This window comes from Hoplias malabaricus, chromosome 8, assembly GCF_029633855.1.
Source record: "Hoplias malabaricus isolate fHopMal1 chromosome 8, fHopMal1.hap1, whole genome shotgun sequence".
In the NCBI taxonomy this organism is placed as follows: domain Eukaryota; kingdom Metazoa; phylum Chordata; class Actinopteri; order Characiformes; family Erythrinidae; genus Hoplias; species Hoplias malabaricus.
The window spans coordinates 14,204,684-14,225,526 of record NC_089807.1 but is presented as its reverse complement, the minus strand read 5'-3'; the positions used below and the strand labels follow the sequence as shown (position 1 = coordinate 14,225,526).

Sequence of the window (20,843 nt, the reverse complement as noted above, 5' to 3'; positions counted from 1 at the left end):
GTTGTGGGAACTTCTGGAACCCTCTAGACATTTGGTCCCCAGGCAGTAGTGTGTTGAACTGGCTCTGAATCTCTGATAGAGGATCACTTGTGGCTGCTCTGTTTTACTCTGATTATACTGGTACAGAATTGCAGTAAAAAGTACTGTAAAACACTAGAAATACAGTGTTGTATAGTGAAGGTAAATTACTTGTAGCCAAGTTGTTGTTAAGTCAATGTAATTCTTTCAGGATGTTTTTTACAATGCCAGTTAATCCTTGAGCTGATATGGATGTTAAGGCCAGATGTATATTTTAAAACCAGATTGCTCAAATACATTCATAGATGCTCTCAGTTAGGCATGGGCTGACACAGTAATGCAATATTGCAACAACTACCTAGTCGTTTAGCATGGTTTATTATAAAAATGTACTGGAGATATATTTCTGTTATTGCTTTGTGGAATTTTGTTCATTAGAATTATGAATACCATGTCCCCTATTTGTTTCAGGCCAGGAATTAAACCTGTGAGCCCCCAGTTAGCACACTGAGCATGAAAGAGTAGCACTTTAGCCTTTACTGGGAGATGTGAAGGCTCTTAGAACAAAAGTCCTACACAATAACTTGCTAAAACATCAAATAAATCATGGGTTCGTAGTGTAGTGGGGCATTATGAAATCAGAGCAATGTAATGCAGTGGAAGTATTTTAAGTGCCCACAACACAAATATTGTGTACATTGCACATTATCATATGCTTTATTATGAGACACTTGCCCACTTGTCTACACACAGCTGCCTTCTGTGGTGTGTAAATTTGGTGAGTTTTATAGTGATAACATTATATTATGTAGCTGTTAATCTTTTATTTTCTATCAGTAGATGGAATTAATTATTGTATTATATATAATGCATTAAAACTGCATATTCATTTAAATAGTCCAGTAGTTCAAAAGGAGCTGTTGTCCTTTACAGATGCTTCGCTGTGAGAATGAGCGAGTAGCTGCTCAGTGGCTGAGGATAGAAGAAGATTTACTTAGAGAAAGGGGACTCTTTGGCCCTGGTCCAGGAGTCTTTATCAACCAACGCTGGTTTCAGGATGCAGCAGAAGGGCCAAACAGAACGAGACCCCGTATTCGCAGGAAGGCTCTGCGGCGCTCAAAAAAGGTCAGCCATCATCCCAGATTGCAGCAGTCATTTGCCTACTATTAACTGTTTTATCATATGACTTGTGATGTAAAGTGTGTCCTTCTTTTCTAGTTACCATCCCTTACATCAGGACTGTATATGAAAAGTGGTCCTGTAGAGGAAAGCAGAGGGGTGACAGAAGTCCTCAGTGCAGATTCAGGTATCATCATTTTGTCACTGAGCTTATATTCTTAGCACTCCTTTCTGCATTTTTTGTATATTTTCGTATACACAAAAAATATCTGATGTGAATTGTCCTAAAGAATTTTGAAAGAAATATTATCATTTTACATTTTGCCCCATATAGGTACTGAACTAAAAACATGTAAAAAGCTTTCAATTTATTTTCACAGGTTAAGAATGTTTTATTTATTTATCCATAAACGAAATGCAAGGTTTACGTGTATGTAATAAGGTGCATACATATGACCCCAAGTCCTGACCCAAAAGATATTTAAACTGTTGTGTGTGTTTATATGTTAGAGGTCAGAATCTTGTGTGAGCCAGGCCAAGAGGCTGAAGAGGAGCCTGGGTCAGACTGTGAGCATTTAACCTTTTTCCCATCGCTGACCGAGGTTTCGACACCTGTGGACGATTTCTCCAAGCAGTGCACAGAGACTCAGCTCATACTGCAGCAGCTAGTCCCCAATGAGGAGGTGAGAGCAACCAACACGGGCTAAGTGTGACCTCAGTTTGACATAATTTCTAAGCCATCTCATGATTAGTAGCATATAGAGCACCATTGTCTGGCTGTCCACTGCAGCATATGTGTGTAGTGTCATTATGGCAGTTGAAGCCCTGGTAATCTGACAGACCTCTTCAGGATAAACTGGGTAGTGAGATCTTGACAGAAGTATTAATAAGGAGCAGTAGGGGGTGATGTCAGCTGTCGTGTATTCATTTTGAAGGTGGTGAGTCCTGCTGTGGTGTTTGTCAGATGAATGGCTCTCCATGCTTATTAATCCATGTGCACAGTTAACGACTTCTTATCAAAACTTGGTCAAAGTAATGCTGACGTTTGTGCTTCATGAACATGACGTTTTCATGAAGTGCTTATGTAACTACCAAGAATGAAAATGATTTTCAAATTAGCTTGCTGAGTCACCCGGGCTTTTCAGAATCAATTCTTAGAAACTGAATCAGTCCTGACCTGAGACCGAAGGCCCACCAGGTGTACCACACATTGAAACAAGGCTTTAATCAATTAGTGTTTTGCTATTGTGTGTATGTCATTGATTAATTCTAGTAATAAACAGTGGGGCCCTCTCCATGGTGCTGAGGGGGTACTGGCATGGAGAGGAGACTCTGATTTGATTTGTATTAATTGTGGAGCGGCTGCCAGTGCAGCAGAGCCCCATATGTTTTGGAGACGCAAGTCCCAAGGGCCAGGAGCTGTGGAGCCGGGGCTGGGGCCAGGTGCAGACGCATGGTGTGAAATGAAGGCAGACAATAAAATTAGCCGTGCATAATTGCAGGGTTTTGTTCGGACACTGCCTGCGGTGTTGTGGCCTCTTTCTCAAACAGGCCAGTCATCCGTGCTCTTGATTCTGTTGCTTTGTTTCACCGCCATGTTGTTTAGATAATGAAGTGGTAACAGTGATCAATCAGGAAAAGGGTTGTACCTCTCTGACATTCCTGTTCCAGAACAAGGGGTTAGAAACATGTGCTTCAGGCTATGTACCCATCAGTTAAACAGCTAGCTTCACATCGAGGTATTCACATTAGCATTATTCATTCATTCATTCATTCAGTGTTCTCATGCCTTTCTCACATCCAAAAATGGCCTTGAAACCGTAAAATTGCATATGTCCATATGTTGCTCTGCACTATTCTCCTCTTATAAACACATAGTTGATTGATTCTCTGAAGGCAGCAAACAGTATGGCAGCAAAGTTACCAGTGGAGAAATATGAAATAACTATTTCTGATAATACACTTACAGTAAAATACAGCTCTCTCACTAGTAAATTCTCCCTAAATTGCACAGTATTGCTAACTAGGGCTGAGGTATTAAAAGTTTTAAATCACAATTTAAAAGAGTAATTCTTTACTAATTCTTAAGTTTAATAAATTAATAATATTAAGGCTGTAATTTTTTTATTAAAGCAGGTCTCTTACAGGCATGGCTTACACCCTTCGTAAGTGCTAAATGGCTCTTGGCTTAGATAGTGTTATACCAATATGTGAAAGTTCATTTGCATCCACAGATAATTCTTTAAGGAACCAAAAGCAGTTCCTCCATGTCATGCACCAAAGAATCGTTTTGGAACCTTGCACTTTAGGGGTGTATTTTGAGCTGAGATCTGTTTCTCCTGCTCCAGGTCAAAGCTAAACACTGTTTGGCTGTAGTCAGTGGTCATGTGCTGACAGAGGGTGTGCTCCTATTTGGAAAAGGGGATTTGTATATCTGTGAAGGCTTCACCCTCACCTCCAATGGTGACATTTGCTGTGGAAATCATCATCCCACCAGGTAAAATCTGTCACCTTCCTGTTTCCTCCCAACTTGATTGCCACTCTCTGCCACTTTAGTTATTTCACCTGATTATTTCTGCTCAATCCTCAGTCTTTGGTCTAATGATTAAAACATGTTAGTGTGTAAAAAGCATTTAATAAACAATTTTGTTACATTGTTCAATAACTTATTGAGGTATATTTTAGTTAAATAGAGTATTCGTATTAATCCAGCCAAACAATGCATATCTTTAGTAACTAAACAATGGAATTATTATCTGTTCTTGTAGGCGCCGTTTTAGTTGCAGCAGAAAAGAAGGTCATGCTAAAAGTCTTTTTCACAGTATCTTTGTGATGTTCTGTGTTTGCATGTATGCTACAGTGTGAGAGACTCATTTATCTGTGGCATGCTGAAAAAGGAACAGAGCACAGAAGACCTAGGCTGCAGACGCTGGCCTTATGAGGACATTAAAGAAGCTCATTTCATGCGCTTCCTTCTTGAGGTGAGGGTGTATACAACAGCAGTAAAACAAAGAGGGTCAGCCGTTTTCCCAAGTCAAATTATTGCTTTGTATTTTGACTTTAGCAAAACAGTGTTTAAAAGTTGCAAGCTATAACTTTTACTTTGTTTTTTTCCTCCTCGGGATCGATACTGAAAGTCCCAATATGTTTCTTTCTGTTAAAAACTTTTTTTTTGGCGGGGCATTCACACTAGGGGCAGTAATCAACAGTGCCGTGCATGGCTAAATAACAATAAGCTAGCTGCTGATTTTCTATCATGTTATCTGTTCATATGTTTGTTAAGGTCCTTGCTTAAGAGCACTTCATCCGTCAATATTGAGGGAGGACATAGTGATGTTCCTGCTCTCTTCCTGCCCCCATTTTTTCCTTGCCAGAAGCTTGAATTTATTGACCATCGGTCAGGGACCCAACCCAGCTGGTTGGCTAGTGGCTCTTTGTTCATTTTTTAATAGCATGTGTTAAGTTACATGATACAATTCATGATTATCAAAAAAAAAAAACACACTTCTTATAAAATTCAAAAGATATTTCTTCACCATTTGCTAGCTCTCCAGTCTATTTGCCTGCTCAAAACCAGTCTAATGTGTTTACGAACCCTGGTGTCAGTAAACAAGTAAATACACAAGCTGTCTCATTCCGGTATGCTAGGCACCCTCTCTCTGATCATGGCACATAAAAAGGCATCTGTCTTTTTTTTTTTTTTTTTTTTAAGAGAGAACATTCAAAAGCACAAATCAAGATGAAGATATTGCTCTAAAGACATATCTCTAAATATTTGGTTGTCTCTAAGGGAGACGGCTAACTGCATTACCGCAAGTGCTACAAAATTAAACTTACAAATTGAGTTACAAATGAGTTTCTGTGGTAGTTCAGTTGGTGAATAAAAACGTACAGTCATTTTTGTTCTCAAACATACCATTCATGTCTGCATGTTTCCACATATTATCACTTTGTATCATGTTGTGCTACAGGCAGTTTTGTGAATTTTGACGTTAATATTTGTTACAAAATTTGTCTTTGTTTGTTTGTCTATAACAGTCTGGTGCTGATCATTTACTGTATATTGCCACTGGGCCATCCCCGGCTTTACATATCTTCGACCTTCACTTTTAGATGAGCTGTGTGTGTTACATTTGTTTTAATGAGCAACATACAAATGCTTGGTTGCATTATATTTGCTTATATATTTACATGATATTTTGCTTCATGTAGGAGAATGCTGTTGAGATCTTCACGAGGAATGGGTCTTCAGTGTTTCTGGTGTTTGTGAATAAAGACCATGTTGGAGCATTTAAAAGGTAAAAACAGGAAATGCATGTCTAGTCAATGAGTGTTTGTGGTTATATAGGTCACAACCAGATTGATCTTTCTCTTTCTTTGCTCTCTAGGTTGTGCTCTGTAGTGCCTTCATTAAAGGGAAGAGGAGTGACAGAGGCTGTGCATAATGTCAGGTAAGTGTCCCGGTGTTTCTGTGGTTTCAAAGCTCCATCATCTTTCCCTAAGCTGTTCCTTAGAGACACTGCAGTTACTGCACACTGACAGCCCAACACAGACTGTGAAGAGACAGCTATCTAAAGGCTTCTAGAAAAGGCAGTGCACACAAGCTGTAAATTAGTGACAGATATACTCACTAATCTCCCATACAGGTAACTGAAAGACATCAATAACTGCTGCCTGCAGGATCTGAACCTCCTTGGGTTTAGAAATTAGCTTTTCTGGTAAGACAGCAAGTATCTGACAAAGCTTTATGTTTAGTTATCTACATGAAAAGAAACTCTGTCTACAATGTGTACATGTTAATTTTAAAAGCAAAATAGACTGGCAAATACAATGGCAGCTATTCTGTTGAAATCACTATTATAGCAAGTTCTATTGCTGGTGCTTTTCTAACAGCACACACAATTTATTTGTGTTTTTATTTCATTTTATTGAGATTTTTAGTCAATATTTTTTTATTCTAATTTTTATTTTATGCTAAACAATACAGTAGCATTTTCAAGGTCAAGAAATGAGTCATTGAAATATAGCATGTGTTCTAAAATCCTTACAAATTGTAACGATATTTTCGGCAGGTCAGGCAGGTCTTTTTTGAGCAGCACAGTTAGGCAGTGGTTATTCTCCACAGCTCCTGATTAGTCTGTGCCACTGAATTTGGTGTGATCAGCCCTGAGAAAATCAGGTTAGAACATTTTTTCTGTTTGTTTTTTTGCCTCTCTTCTTTACACTTCTCCAGGCAGAGTTTGCACAGATCCTCTCCCCTCATCACGTATAGCTCCTCGCTCATTTTGTCTTTGCTCTCTCCCTGAGTGTGGTCTAGTGGGTTGCGTTTGGTGTTGATTTTCTTCAGGTTGGACAGTACTAGGATGCATTCTGGAAGCACAGTGAACTGGTTGTCGAACAGGCCCAGCTCTTTGAGGTTGCTCAGAGCAGACATAGTTGGAGGCAGAGCAGTCAACCGGTTCATGCCCAGGTTAAGCGTCTGCAGGCTCCTCAGGCTGCCTATTTCTTCAGGTAAACCCGAAGAGCCCAAGCTGTTGTTAGACACGTTGAGATGGCACAGGGCCTCCAGCTGTCCAATGCTTTTTGGCAGCTGCTCTATGTAGTTGCTATGAAGGTCCAGCCAGTGAATCTTCTTGAACTGCCCAATAAAGTCTGGAATTGTCTTTAGCCGATTGCGACTCAAGTCCAACTCCTCAATGTCAATCATATTTAAGATGCATTTGGGAAAAGTATTGAGACCCATGTTGCTCAGATCTAGCCGCCATTTTCCATCAGGCGTTATCTTGAGGGCCTTCCTGGCCATTTTAAGGGTAATCTTTTTGCCCTTTGGTCCTTCCTTCTTCCCTTTACCCATGGTGCTGTGTGAACACAGATTAATGATTAAGCCTTTTTTCATACCAGTGTCAACCTGATTAAGTCTTAACTTGATCTGTGTAATTATTATCTCAGGACCTAATACCTTTAACTAAACATGCTCAACTTAATGACAAAACAATTCAGTTATTTACATAGGAGTGGTGCTGTCGTGTAAGCCCTGAGGCACATTAGAGGGAAATGTAGGGTCCTTTGAGGAATGAGCAGGGTGTAATGTTTACACTCCAACTCACTCACCCATCTCACCCTAAAGGGATCTCTTAAGATCATACTGTGCTCTAATTGAGGCTAATACCAGATAACAATGAGGACAAGAGCAATGAATGTAAATTCTGGGGAAAAACAAATGGCTGTGGCTGGTGAGTGTGAGAGCTGCTTGCGTTACAGCTGATTGATCCAAAGTGCTTTTCACAGGATGTGCGACTGTGTGGACGGAGTCAAATCAGTGCTTTGATAAATGACACTCAGGGAAGTGATTTAAAACCCATGCACCTCACACCTCCCTATTAAAAACAGAAGAGTGGCTGCATTGTAAGCCCTTCGGGCCCTTTCGCGACTCATTAATCATATTCAAGTGCATATAGATACAAGCCTAATATGGTTTAGCTTGTTTCCATTAGAATTATCTGGGTGAATCCTTCACATCCAAACTTGCAATTATAGAGATCTGACCAATGTGATGATCCATCTTCATGGGTTGGTTTTTTTTTTCTAAATATTTGAAGATTCATACATCTTTTAATGATGTATGAAGTGTAATGGGTAATAGTTCTCCAAACTCACAACATTTTAAAGATCATTTAAGATAAGCTAGGTGCAGGCATCTCTGTTATATATTTTTGTTTTAGTGCTATGCATACATGAGTGAATTATTTATTTAAATCGTACAATGGTATAATGACAATTTCTCTGAAAATTTAAAGCAAACTTGTTCTAATCTGAAGATTTAACTGAGGTTGTTAAAATTAAAAACAATTAATCAGAATTACATAATATATTACTTACCAGTGTCATATGTCGGTTGTGTATAGTAGGTCAGTAGTGTGGTCTGGTCACCAAGACTATAAGATAGTCGTTCTGGTCCAGGAAATCCTCACCGTTCCAAAGTAGGATTTTTTGATAAATTTGTCTTTTTACCAAGATTTAAATTGGCTTTGTATGTTCAGCTGGATTAGCGAGTTGATAATGTTTAGACAAACTCAGTGTCTCCTCACTAAGCCATGTTAGTGGCAGCTAAAAAAGCTTTGTCTGTTTTAACTTTGCTGCTTAGCAACACATGCCTGAGGTGCAGAGCATTTATTCTCCTTTGAATGGACCTCCCCTAAAACAAAAAAGAGAAGGGAACTGTGACAATTTGCATTTGTATGCCTCTAAAATATATGTAATGTGAAACCCAACATAGTATTTTAACCATTTAACAAATGCTATTTTCATTTTACTATTCTACTAACAGTGGAAATGTACTTTAGACAAATGAAACACTTGAGTTAAATTCAAGTTGTTTACTAGTTCATGTGGTGTTTTGTATGTGCAAGATGTGTCATTAGTGAAGTAGTCAACTACATGGCTGTGTACTTCCCTTTGAAACTGCTGTGTTCCGAAAACTAAAATGGGTGAATTCAGTCAGACCGTCTTACATTTGAAACCAAGTGAACAAATCTTGTTATTTTATTAGGCTCAAAATGCAAGTATGTGGTGGAGGAGTTGATGGAGATAGAGGCTGAGTCTAATTGTATATCCATAGCTCTGAATGTAGTGAATAAAAGCAAATGTCTAGTTATATCTAAGCCACGTATAAGGCATTAGGGGATTATTTTCTTGGATGTACATTCTAAATATGTAATCAAGTACCAGAGGGGGATATTCACATACATTCAGTAGGCAGAAGTATTCTTGCTGATATTAATAAAACGTGACCCTGAATTGATATATGATTTACCAGTAGACATGAAGTGCCTTGCATTCCTCTACAAACTCTCATCTGTTGAGTGTTAAGTTAAAGCCCATAGATGGCACCATTTGCTGCTTCAGGGAAGATGTCTGTTGAATATGTGAGTGCTTACCTCTCAGAGTTGAGTGAATGTCTCCTGTCAGTGCTCTGACAGTATCTCATCCACACAGATCCTTCAGTGCCTCACTGTTCTAAGCCTTGTCTCTATGCAAGCACAGTATCCTTATGATGTCACACGTTACAGCAAAATTCCCAATGTTTCATTCCTTATGAATGTTCAAAACTAACTTTATCCCTGGCCTGACCTGTCTATTCTCTATCTACCGGTCCTCTGTGTTTCACTTGCTAATTTGATTGTTTTGCTTTGGTGCAGAAGGACAGCAGCTTCTGAGAAGATAGCTCTTACTAAATGGCAGGTACTGTCCAATGTCCGTCTCAGTGCATCAGCATTTCTAAATTGCAGCTCAGTGTTTGCATTCTTCACATCCTTTTGATTTGTCACTGCTGTGTGCTAACTGTCCTTTTTTAATAGAAAGGGGAAATGAGTAATTTTGAATACCTCATGCACTTGAATACGTTATCTGGAAGGACCTACAATGATCTGATGCAATATCCAGTGTTTCCATGGGTTCTTGCTGACTATGAATCAGAGGTAAAATTATCTGTCTGTCTTTGTCTATTTATGTATCTGTATAAATATATTTTAGAACAGAACTGATACTGATTCCAATATCAGCACTCTGGACATGTCCAAATACTAAGCACTTAAGCCATATACAGTAATTTACTTGATTTATTTATATATTTTAAATCTCACGTTAAAAATATATGAACATGTGCAAGTTCACTGATACTTATCACAGGATATATATTTGTGTGTGTGTGTATATATATATATATATATATATATATATATATATATATATATAATATTTTTTATATTATTATTGTTATTATTATTTTTTTTATTATAAGAAAGTTGTGCCGACTTTTTTCCCTTTTTTAAACCTTACCTTGACATTGTTATTACATTCCTTGCTTTCTAGACACTGGATTTGTCATCCCCTGCAACATTTAGGGATTTGTCCAAACCAATGGGTGCTCAGACTGAGAAAAGGAGAGAGAAATTCATTGAGCGATACCATGAGGTAGACAGCAATGATGGTGAGACTTACATCTCTGTCTCTGTTCAGCACATATGACAAGCTTGATTAAACTATTGTACAGAGTGGATGAGATATAGATTTTGAAGTTCAGTAGTTTCATTAAAAGCTGCTGAAAGTAATTATTTTTAGTGCAGGAAATTGCAGTGTTGTAAGAAGCTTGTTTTCCGTGTTACAGGTGACCTGTCTGCACAGTGTCATTACTGCACACACTATTCCTCAGCCATCATAGTGGCGTCCTACCTGGTAAGGCTGGAGCCTTTCTCCCAGACCTTCCTTGCTCTTCAGGTAAAACATGTATATCCTGATTTCTCCCCATTACTGTCCCCTCAGCTATCCTTCACTGGACCTTGACTGGATTTTATGAGAGCTTCTATCATTTATCTTGTCAAAATTATGCTTCAGAGTTTCATTCTTTAAATGATGCAAAAATCCAGCGATTCACAGTATGAAGCCCTGGTGTGTCAGTACGTCTCCTACAAAATGCAATTTTGCAAATAAGCTTACTAAATGAAAGAAGCTCCATTATTTGTTTGCCTTGTTGGGATTTGCAAGAACTGTTTTGTTTTTACAAAAGTGAATTAAAGTGAGAATTTTAATATATATGCAAATAAATTCTCTCGCATCTGTGGTATGCAAAACCACATTTTATTCTTTAAAAATATCTTATTTATAAAGTAGGAACCAATTGATTAAAATAAAATGTCATGCATATTTAATATTCAGTATAACACAATGCAAATATTAGGATGACGCTTTACAATGATATTTCCCACCCATGAACAGCGTTCTTCTGTACAGTAATATTCATAACAAGATTTGGGGCACTAAATGCATTTTCTGTGTACAGTATTTATTACTTTCATTCAATGAGGGTAATCTATTTACAGCAAATTACATAGGTTTTCCAGAGATTTCCATCAGGAATTTAATCCATGGAATAAACCCTCAGTCAATTCTGATGAATTGATTCTGGTCTGTGTCTCTCCAGACACCTCGATTTAAAGCAGCAAGTTTGCTAGGCTACAGCAAGTACATAGGAATATATCATAATGCTGCTGAGACTGTCAGATGAAGTGTTTGCTTTTCTTTCCTCCATGATGGCATTTATTTAAGGTTAAATGAATTGATTTGGTTAAGATTGCTGTTTTTTGTATTAATGCCATGGCCTGTAAATAACAGTTGTTGTTTTTATTGTTGTTGCTGTTGTGTCAAAATGCAGGGTGGATCTTTCGATGTTCCTGAAAGAATGTTCCACAGTGTGCAGAAAGAATGGGAATCAGCCTCAAGAGACAACATGAGTGATGTGAGGGAGCTCATTCCAGAATTTTACTATTTGCCAGACTTCCTCGTCAACTCCAACAACTTTGAGTTTGGTGAGATTTGACTTGACAACTAATGTAGTGCCCAATTAATAAAATAAATGAAGGATAAAAAGTCTAGTTATTTTTCTTCTGAGTAAAAGATCATGTTGTAAATAAGCTTCCCTTTGAAGATAACTACATTTTCTATTTGATGCCGTATTGCGATTACAGGTTGCATGCAGGATGGAACCTCTCTAGGAGATGTAGTTTTGCCACCGTGGGCCAAAGGAGATCCACAGGAGTTCGTACGGATGCACAGAGAAGTCAGTAATCCATCTTAGTGGTTTCAGTCAGTCACATAATGACTCTCAGGCCAGTGCCACTACACCAGCAGCTTTTGCCCCCTCCAACCCTTCAGTACTATCACCCATTCTCCTCTTCCCTCTGATGGAGACTGTCACCACTACTATAATACACAAAAGAATAATATCACCATAGCATTTGTGTTCTGTATAAATACCTTTTGGCATTTGCATTGTGCTGGATGCATTTGGAAAGAGTTAAATGCTTCTGGCTCAGGCCTGGTTTGTGCTGTTGTGGAGATAATAGGCACTTGTTGAGTTCATCAAGAAAGCCCCATTACTCTACTTAACGCCATTGTCATTACATGATAACAGGGCCAATTCAGCACAAGCACAATATCTGCACTCTCTCATAACTCCATTACTGTAGCCTGCTGCTTATTGGAATGAATGCTTTCTTTTTCTCCATGCCATGCCTGCAGGCATATAAGGGCCAGGCTTTATCAGTTCCCAATCTACTGAGCAATATTTGTATCATTTCCAGTTCACACAAAATGAGCTATTTTGTCCGCTTATGCTCCTTCATATGCAAATTAACTAAAGACAATATAGGGACCATCTACCACTGTTTGTTTTAGTTCTTACTATTGCATAATTGTTTCCCTCATTTTAAGAATGGTCATATTTGGACTTCTTTTGCCCTCCTGCCCTTTTCGGAAAAGTTTCAAGGAATGAAAAAGAACTCCAACAACAAAAAAATGATCTTTAGTCTTTAACATTCCTTCTGATATTTTAGAGCAGATGTTTTGAATGTAATTCCAATTTGAAGTGCAAAACAAATTATATTTCTTGTCCTTGTTTTTGAGAGTTATTGCTCTTGTGTGTGCAGAATTTAGTTTCATATTTAATGTAGTAAACGAATGTTTCATATATAAAGCTGCAATAGAAGCTTTTTGAAGTGCATACCATTTGTCAGCTAAAGTTATTATGCGTTATTTGGACTGCAGTTCTGTTCTGGCTGTGTCTTATTTTCCAGGCTGGATGTAGATATTGACTTTGTGTGGCCTTTCCTCAGGCTCTGGAGAGTGATTATGTGAGTGCAAACCTGCACCTGTGGATTGATCTGATCTTTGGCTACAAACAGCAGGGTGCAGCAGCAGTGGAGGCCCTCAACACATTTCACCCTTACTTCTACGCAGACAAACACGACGCAGAGACCATGAAGGACCCACTAAAGAAAAACACTGTCCTTGGCTATGTCAGCAACTTTGGTCAGATCCCGAAACAGGTGCTCAGCCACAGAATCTGTCTTTAACACAGAGATCCTTAATTACAAATACAGGAGGAACAGACATCACACACCTCATGCACACACTCTTTTCCTCTCTGTCAAATGATCCACTGTCTATTCCGACATGTCTTATTCAGCTGTTTAATTAAAATAGAATGAAAATACATAAACAATAATAATAATAATAATAATAATAATAATAATAATACAGAAAAATTTGATTTATGAAAGACTTCAAGTCATGGCAATAAAATTTTTTCCATTAAAACATTATTATATAATGTAGGAAAGGGCCCTACTTTGCTTATTTTCTCTTCTGATCAACTGATTGGGCCAAATCTAATCTCGACACATTAACTGAAAACTGCTCCAATTAATTCTGGAATTTTATCTTGATGACAAAGCTTATTTGGATTTTGCCAAAAAAAAAAAATTCATGGTGCAAGTTGATCTAATTTTTTGTATTTGGTAAAGGGTGAACTTACAATTGCATTTACAATTATATTTTATTAAAACTTTTATAATGTTGTATTTTGAAGAATAATACATGTTTCCTCAAAAATCAATTATTTTTTTTTCTTTTTTCTTTGTGGTATAAAAATAACACATGATTTTTTTTTCCTAACTGTGTCTAATTTCTTTCATCATTATCCCATACCCACTAAACTTAAGCACAAAAATGATTTAGCTTTACAGTTAATGGATATTGTTATTAAAGTGCCTTTTCCCTCTACATCTTTTGTGCAATTTTGTTAATATTCTAAAGTTCTGAAATATGTTTGTGTAGTGTTTTGGGGAAAACTAGCTGTAAGTATAATGTTGGCTTGAAGTGCTGCAGTTAACAGTGAATTTCAGTGGCTGGGTCCTAGATAAACAGAGCAGTCATTAAGATAATAAATGTTTGTTTGGCAGCTCTTCACAAAGCCTCACCCCAGCCGCTCTGCACACAAGAGCTCTACAGGCAAGGAGACGTCCGGAGCCAATCATGTTACTCCATTCTTCTTCAGACTGGACAAACTGAAGCCTTCTCCTCAGCCTATAAAAGGTACAGAGCTGCTTTTGTAGGCCCAGACTTCAAGAAGAAATTATGCGGAAGTGGGTTTGAGAAATACCCTCATTTAATCATTCTTAGCCACCTTATTATTTTATCCTATCCTCAATTATTTTTTACAAGATGGGGCCATGTCCACTGGGAACAATAGAAGCTGCAGAGAACATGCTGGCTAGACTGTTCATGGGCTAATTTTCACAGGCAGAAGGGCAGCAGCTCATTCTATTTGTTAGGAGCATCTTGATGATGCTGCCACTGAGGCTTATTTAATAATCTCAATATCCCAAAAGGGTCTCTTTGGAAAATGAGATGAAAATTCTCTCTCTCTCTCTCTCTCTCTCTCTCTCTCTCTCTCTCTCAAACTATAGCACATATCTCCCTTTCTCTTGTTCGAGCACAATTCACTTTGTCATTAGGATGATCAAAGAATAAAAAATAAATTTTTTTATTTAGCAATTTCCAGATACAATATTTTGTCCGTTGTTTTTAAGCAGCTGACAATCGAATGGACTTAAAACTACAATAGTTAATGAGTTGTTGTTGGACTGTAGATGTCAGGAGATATCTTGATTACATAATCTTCCATTTACTGTAATGCTGAAGTGTGATGAAATTAATAATTCTGTCTCACTATGGATCCCCCTAGAGCTGATGCATGGTCCTGTCGGTCAGATTGTTTGTGGAGAGAAAGACATGTTAGTTGTGGAGAAGAACAAGTTGCTTATACCTCCTTTCTGGAATACGTACTTCTGCTGGGGCTATTATGACGACACATGCTCATTTGGGAACTACACAACAGAAAAGGTGTTCATATGTTTCATTCATTGCCTCAACCACATATTCACAGAGTCATTCGTTTCACTGAGTGAAAGTTATTTGTTAAATTATTGCTTATGTTGTGTCTATCAGGGCTTTGCAGTGTTTGAAGGTTTATCAGACTGGGGCGGGGCTGTGTGTGCTGCCTGTCCCAACAGTAACACTGTCATCACAGCTGGGAGCAGCATGGTGGTGTGTGTGTGGGATGTCTCCATCAGTAAAGACAAACTCAAGCACATGAAGCTCAAACAGGTCAGATATATACAAATATATTTGTGCAAAATTTATCATTTTTATGCTTTATAGTTTTTAACCAAAGCAAAATAAACCAACAAGACAGTCATAAATACAACTGACAAATCTGATTTAGAATGTTCTGGTTAAAATACAAAAGCCATTATAAGATGCAGCTTGTAGCTTTGAGCAAAGCATGTGCTAACATTCACTGCTCCAACATTATGCAGTAGTTATAGTTTATACCGGTTTCCAACATCAATGGGTCCACCTGTTACTCTGCATACTTTCTTATACCCATTTCACCCTGCTTTTTAATGGCAGGACCCCCACTGAATCCCCATAGTGTAGGTATAGTTTCAGTGTTGGATCATTCTCAGCACTGCAGTCTCAAGTATGGTCAGAGGAGCTGATAAAAAAAGGACGATGAGTGTAGATACAAGGAGGTCAGTGTAGAGTTACTGTTTTAGAAATATGTTTTCTTGTAGCAGTTTCTGTTTCTTTATGCCTTGCAGGTGTTGTATGGGCACACGGGTACAGTAACATGTGTGGTGGTGTCAGAAGCTCACAGTGTGATAATCAGTGGCTCTCAGGACCAGACATGCATTTTGTGGGACTTGGAGGAGCTCAGTTACATCACTCAGCTACCCACGCACTCCTCCAATGTGACTGCACTGGCCATCAATGATTTGACTGTGAGTTTAAACATAGTATTTGTCTTGCAGCTTTCTTCATGCCTCCATGCCTCTTTGTGTTTTATTCTTCGTCTATCAATCCTCTTCTGTGTCATTAGCTCTTGCCTCTTGCCCTCTCAGTCCTCCGTAAATAGAGCCCAGTGCTCCAGGTCACCCAGACAGTCTGATGGTATTCCAGAACCTTCCAGCCCAGTGAGGAAGGGGAGGCTACATCCTTCCCTCCACAGTGGAGCCATAGTTTTCACACTCCTCTGTCTGGTCCATGTCTGGAACAGAGGAAATGAATTCCTGACAATGTATTGAAATTTGATATTTTATGAATTATGGCCACTTTCAGATGACTTCCTCCTAAAGCCTCCCTGTACGACTCCTTTTGGGGAATAACATGTTTGAAGTATTCAAAGCCTGATGCATATTTACAATGGGGGTCATTTTATTTTGGACTGATGAATTTGAAATTTTATTTATGGTTATCAATCCAATATTGAAACAATGACTTGTACCTAATAAAATGATTAAATAGTTTTGCACTTAAAATACAAAGATTTAAACCCAGTTGGTTGACGGAATTGGTGTCATCCCCAACATGACATCAACTGTTGATCATTCTTATCTGTCAAAAAATTCCATACTGAGAATTTTGGTTTAGCCCCTGACACTCTTCATTCCCACCCCATTTTGTCCCGCTCTCACAATCTCTCTTTCTCTCTCTCTCAGGGTGAAATTGTGTCATGTTCAGAAACACATCTGTACCTGTGGACAATGAAGGGTCAGATGCTGGCCTCTGTAAAAACCCCATATGGCTCAGAAGGCAGCATTCAGTGCTGCTGCTTTACACGGAAGTACGAGTGGGACTCACATAACGTCATCATCACCGGCTGCTCAGATGGCATCGTTAGGGTGAGTGCCCTCCAACTCCAACCACACAAGTTGTGCACTTTTCTGCTTTAGGCATTATTGATGATTAGACCCTATCATGAGTTTTTAAATGAGAATAGTTCTCAAACAAGTAACTCCTCTGTGTAGGTAATAAATCTTTCTGGGTTTTTTCCTTTTTAATAGTCAGGTAATATGGCTGCAAAATATTCAAATATGATGACTGTGGTATTGAAAAAGGCCTCACAGGCAGCTATATGAAGTCCCAAGGAAGCTCTGAGAGTAACATATGCTCACTTTAGACGAGCTAAGAGCAGTTATTAAATCAAAATGGTTTCTAAATTAGGCATCAAATTGGAGCACGGACCTGTGCTACATCAATGGCCCACAGATTTGATTTATGATTATAGCCTCTATTGCGTTTGATTTTTTTTTTTTTTTCTTCATTAGCTGTGTGACTCTCTTGCAGATATGGAAGACTGAATATACAAAGGTACAATTACCTGGACATGAGGAGCGTTCAGAGTCTCAGGGGCATGCTGTATCTACGTCTACAGAGGACACAGGTAACACTAATACACTTCACCATAACAGTGGCATTGAACAAGAGCCTGGATTTTTTCCAGTCTTTAGTTGCCTCTGGCTGTGCTGGATTAGATTGCCTGGTTATAAGACTATTTCAACCATGAGCTTGTCTAATGCATCTAATGCACCAGCCCATGAGAACAATATAGCAGAAATTCTTTTGTAGTATTCGGGAAAACAACACTGTGATATGATAAAAGTGGCTATTTTTAATATCCACGTAATGTGTGAAATGAAATAGCAGGAATCTAACACAGGGCATCTTTCAGAGACGTCTCTTGTAAATCCAATTGTACCGTATCTACTCTTAAGTGTCATGACTGAGACATTGAGCCGGAAGTTCGACTCGGAGGGATCCAGAGAAAAGTTCATAATTGTGCACTGTTTGTGCAAGCATTAGGGCTAGCTGCAAGGAATTATGGGGCAAAGTTATTAAACATACAGCCGGTAAACACTGATGAGCAATTTCGCTGATGTAGGCATGCAATTTAGAAAGCAATAATACCCAAATCCAATTTGGTGCACATTGGTTACAGCACAGCGTCAGAGCATATAAGTATCACAACGCACAAATTAAATTGGGGGAACTCTTTGTAACAGTGAAGGCTTTATATTAGATGTATTTTTCTCAATTTAACAACATGCTGACCATTAATAAAAGCGGCGGCTCGTTTCTCACTCTTCTGCTTTTGTGCTTCTTTCAGAATACAGCAGTGCGAGGTGGGAGAGACACCTGGTCCTGTGTCGAGAACTAAACCGGAGTCAAACCATTTCTCGCAGACGCTACAAAAACAACCCTGCTGTGTCTGCCCTTGCCATATCCAGGTATGACTGAAAATCCAGTCTCCTACACACATGAAGGCCTGGATTTTCAGTCAGATTTAGTGGATTTTCAGTGTTTTTATTTAGAAATTTGCTCAGAATCCTGATCCCTACTTAACTAACCGCCACTGTTTTAATTTTACTTCTAGACTTACATATGTCAGTGTTCTAAAATGTATTATTCAGCAACAAGATGGAAATAATGCTAGCTATAATAATAATGATAGCTAAATTCCATAGAGTATCCAATATGAATCTTTAGTCTAAAGGCTCTTAAACCATTTTTAAATGTGTCTTAGAGTTATATAGGGCTGTTTTCCTATTTGAGAACAAATTATCAGGTTTGACTGAAAAATCAAAACTTCACAGTTAAAGTAAGGATACATATTTTCAGAAATATTTACACATTAATGTAAACCAACCTTGGTATTAAAAAGGTGCTACAAAAAACTAAAGAAACTAACTAACATTCACACAGAATTTAGCTTTTAGTGATGAGTGTTTCCTCTTGATTGTCTTCTAGCCAGGTGGTAGACCTTTAGTAAACACAAGAGTGGTTTTGTGTATTTGGAGTTGTATCAAAGCCGAAAATGTTTTTTAAAACATTTTTTTTTAATATTGCTATATTGCTAGTGTGCTTTTTAATATTAGGGCTAAAGCAGGGGTGTCAAACCAAATCCACGGAGGGCCGTGTGGGTGCAGGTGTTCTTTTCAACCACGCAAAAGCCCCACACTACTGAAAGTCAAGATCTATTGATTATATCCAATGATTAAAAACAGGTGGAATGAGGTGTGGCTTCTGCATGGTTGGAAAGAAAACCTGCACCCACACGGCCCTCCGTGGATTTGGTTTGACACCTCTGGGCTAAAGGAATGCTATAAAATGTTTAGTTAAATTGGAAAAGTTTGCCTCTGCCAAAAACTGCTGTCAATGGTCTGATCCACTCTATATGTGTGTGTGCATCTTCAAACTTGCAAAATATTAGCAGAAATGACTAATACATGAATGCATACTCAAACACTGGAGACTTCCACTGAATTGTAGGAAAAATGCTGTTGATATTTATTTGAAGTTACAGTCAGGCATTCCACAGTTTGTTCTCAAAAAATGGAACCACTCTTGTGTAGAAGTGAAGAATGGGTGTTGAGACATACCAACAAATTCTGAATGCCTATTAAACCCCCCTCCTTCTCTGTGTGTGTGTGTGTGTGTGTGTGTGTAGAACTCATGGCTCTCTGCTGGTAGGTGATGCCTGGGGCAGAGTGTTCAGCTGGACTTGTGAAGGCTAAAAGTGGTCAGCTGAGCATAGATCACAGCCTACACAGCGTTCAGCTGGGACTGTAGCCCAGAGATCCAGCAGCCCAGCACCAGTACATCCCCTGGTTCCTGCACCACTGCTGACTCCACAAACCCACACACAGCCTGCTGGCTTTGAGGGATGACGCATAGTTTCTCGGACTTCATGAGACATTCTGAAACAGAACACTGCTTATTTAAGAAACAAAAGATGCTGCAGTATTTTTTTTTTTTTTACTCACACTGCTGTTCAGTTTTATTGTGGAGCAGGATTTCCCCTCCTTCATCTCCCTGGATGATCCCAGAGCCAAGCCATGTTTATTTTAGAAACACTGGCCTGCAGGAGTCTCAAGGCCAGCTGTCTACAATCCATGCATTATCTTAGCTGTAGATTGTTTTTCTTTTAAACTCCTTCCCCCTGATGTTTAGTCTGCTCATGTTTTCATATGATATGGGCAATTGTCTTGCAGTGAGCAGCAGGCTCCTGCTCAGAGATCTATACAGTCTATACGTGCAGTCTTGTTGGAATCATAAACTACTGTTTTGTAATTTCTATGTTGTGTAAATGTATGTGAATACAACATGTTTAATATAATGTTTTTCATATTTAGCTGCAGAAGGGCAATTTTTCATGTTCTTTTAATACTGACTATGAGGCAGTTTTGCTTTTGTCTCAGGGTAATTAAGTTGATTTTTGTATTGGCAACCTTGCAATCTTACATTAAATATAAATACAGATGTGTACATTTTCTGTGGTTTTTTGTGTCTTTGCTCTTTTTTTGAAACTGTGGGAAACAGAAGGGCTGAATCAACTTTCCTCAGCCAGTTAGAGTGGGAGTTCCCTACACATACCCAAAAAAAGACATTGGTCAGGATTTGGGGCTACAGAAATTCATAAAATCTCTGGTCTCACTGATTTTAAAAACATAGGATTTTAAAACATAGTATCACATGCATCTCATCAGTAACTAGACAAGTTTGCATAATACTCAATGGTTTTATCTGTTTTTTTTACAAATACTTTTACATGTACTTTCATATGTGTCTTAACAATGACTTGTCATGATGTGTGTTAATTCCACACTGAACAAACCCAAAATGGGCTTCTCTTTCCAACAAGCATGTACTCTATAATTGTATGGAAATGACTTTTAGAGAATAACATTTGCTGTACATGCTAAGCTATTGCTTTTTTTTAGTGCATGGAGGCACTAAGCTCCATAAAAATATTTTGTTGTCTGGGATTTAATAGCCCGTCTCAAGCAACATCTCAGACAACCTGTCTGCACTGTGCAAGCCTAAAGAGAACTGTTTTTAAATAACATAACCACAAGCATGGATTGACACCATGGTCAACTTCACTCCATCATTAACTAACCACAGTTTACAGTGCTACTTACATTTTTGTGCATCCCACATCCACATCTTATAAACTGTAAAATAAC

The 20,843-nt window shown here is 38.4% G+C and overlaps 2 protein-coding genes across 2 annotated transcripts in view; one reads left to right on the top strand and one right to left on the bottom strand.

Moving 5' to 3' along the window:
- wdfy4 (WDFY family member 4) overlaps positions 1-20,102 on the top strand; it is a 49,033-nt gene extending 28,931 nt beyond the window's left edge. Inside the window, exons 42-63 of the mRNA XM_066678554.1 lie at positions 952-1,143; positions 1,237-1,324; positions 1,648-1,820; positions 3,486-3,634; positions 3,998-4,118; positions 5,350-5,435; positions 5,526-5,588; positions 9,336-9,378; positions 9,495-9,614; positions 10,009-10,126; positions 10,304-10,413; positions 11,348-11,501; positions 11,661-11,752; positions 12,807-13,019; positions 13,935-14,067; positions 14,720-14,877; positions 14,983-15,141; positions 15,639-15,818; positions 16,536-16,718; positions 17,164-17,260; positions 17,984-18,104; positions 19,325-20,102. Coding sequence (XP_066534651.1) covers positions 952-1,143; positions 1,237-1,324; positions 1,648-1,820; positions 3,486-3,634; positions 3,998-4,118; positions 5,350-5,435; positions 5,526-5,588; positions 9,336-9,378; positions 9,495-9,614; positions 10,009-10,126; positions 10,304-10,413; positions 11,348-11,501; positions 11,661-11,752; positions 12,807-13,019; positions 13,935-14,067; positions 14,720-14,877; positions 14,983-15,141; positions 15,639-15,818; positions 16,536-16,718; positions 17,164-17,260; positions 17,984-18,104; positions 19,325-19,391 — 2,820 coding nt within the window. The 3' untranslated portion in view covers positions 19,392-20,102. The remainder of the gene's footprint in view (positions 1-951; positions 1,144-1,236; positions 1,325-1,647; positions 1,821-3,485; positions 3,635-3,997; positions 4,119-5,349; positions 5,436-5,525; positions 5,589-9,335; positions 9,379-9,494; positions 9,615-10,008; positions 10,127-10,303; positions 10,414-11,347; positions 11,502-11,660; positions 11,753-12,806; positions 13,020-13,934; positions 14,068-14,719; positions 14,878-14,982; positions 15,142-15,638; positions 15,819-16,535; positions 16,719-17,163; positions 17,261-17,983; positions 18,105-19,324) is intronic.
- lrrc18a (leucine rich repeat containing 18a) lies at positions 6,150-8,304 on the bottom strand. The gene is made up of 2 exons (XM_066678555.1): positions 8,017-8,304; positions 6,150-6,995 (listed from the first exon to the last, which is right to left on the bottom strand). Exon 2 carries the CDS (start codon positions 6,989-6,991, stop codon positions 6,239-6,241), a length of 753 nt encoding a protein of 250 aa, XP_066534652.1. The 5' UTR covers positions 6,992-6,995; positions 8,017-8,304; the 3' UTR covers positions 6,150-6,238.
- Positions 20,103-20,843: the final 741 nt, after the last annotated feature.

Coding starts and splice junctions, on each gene's coding strand:
- lrrc18a (XM_066678555.1), bottom strand. CDS start 6,991: ATGGGTAAAGGGAAGAAGGAAGGACCAAAGGGCAAAAAGATTACCCTT.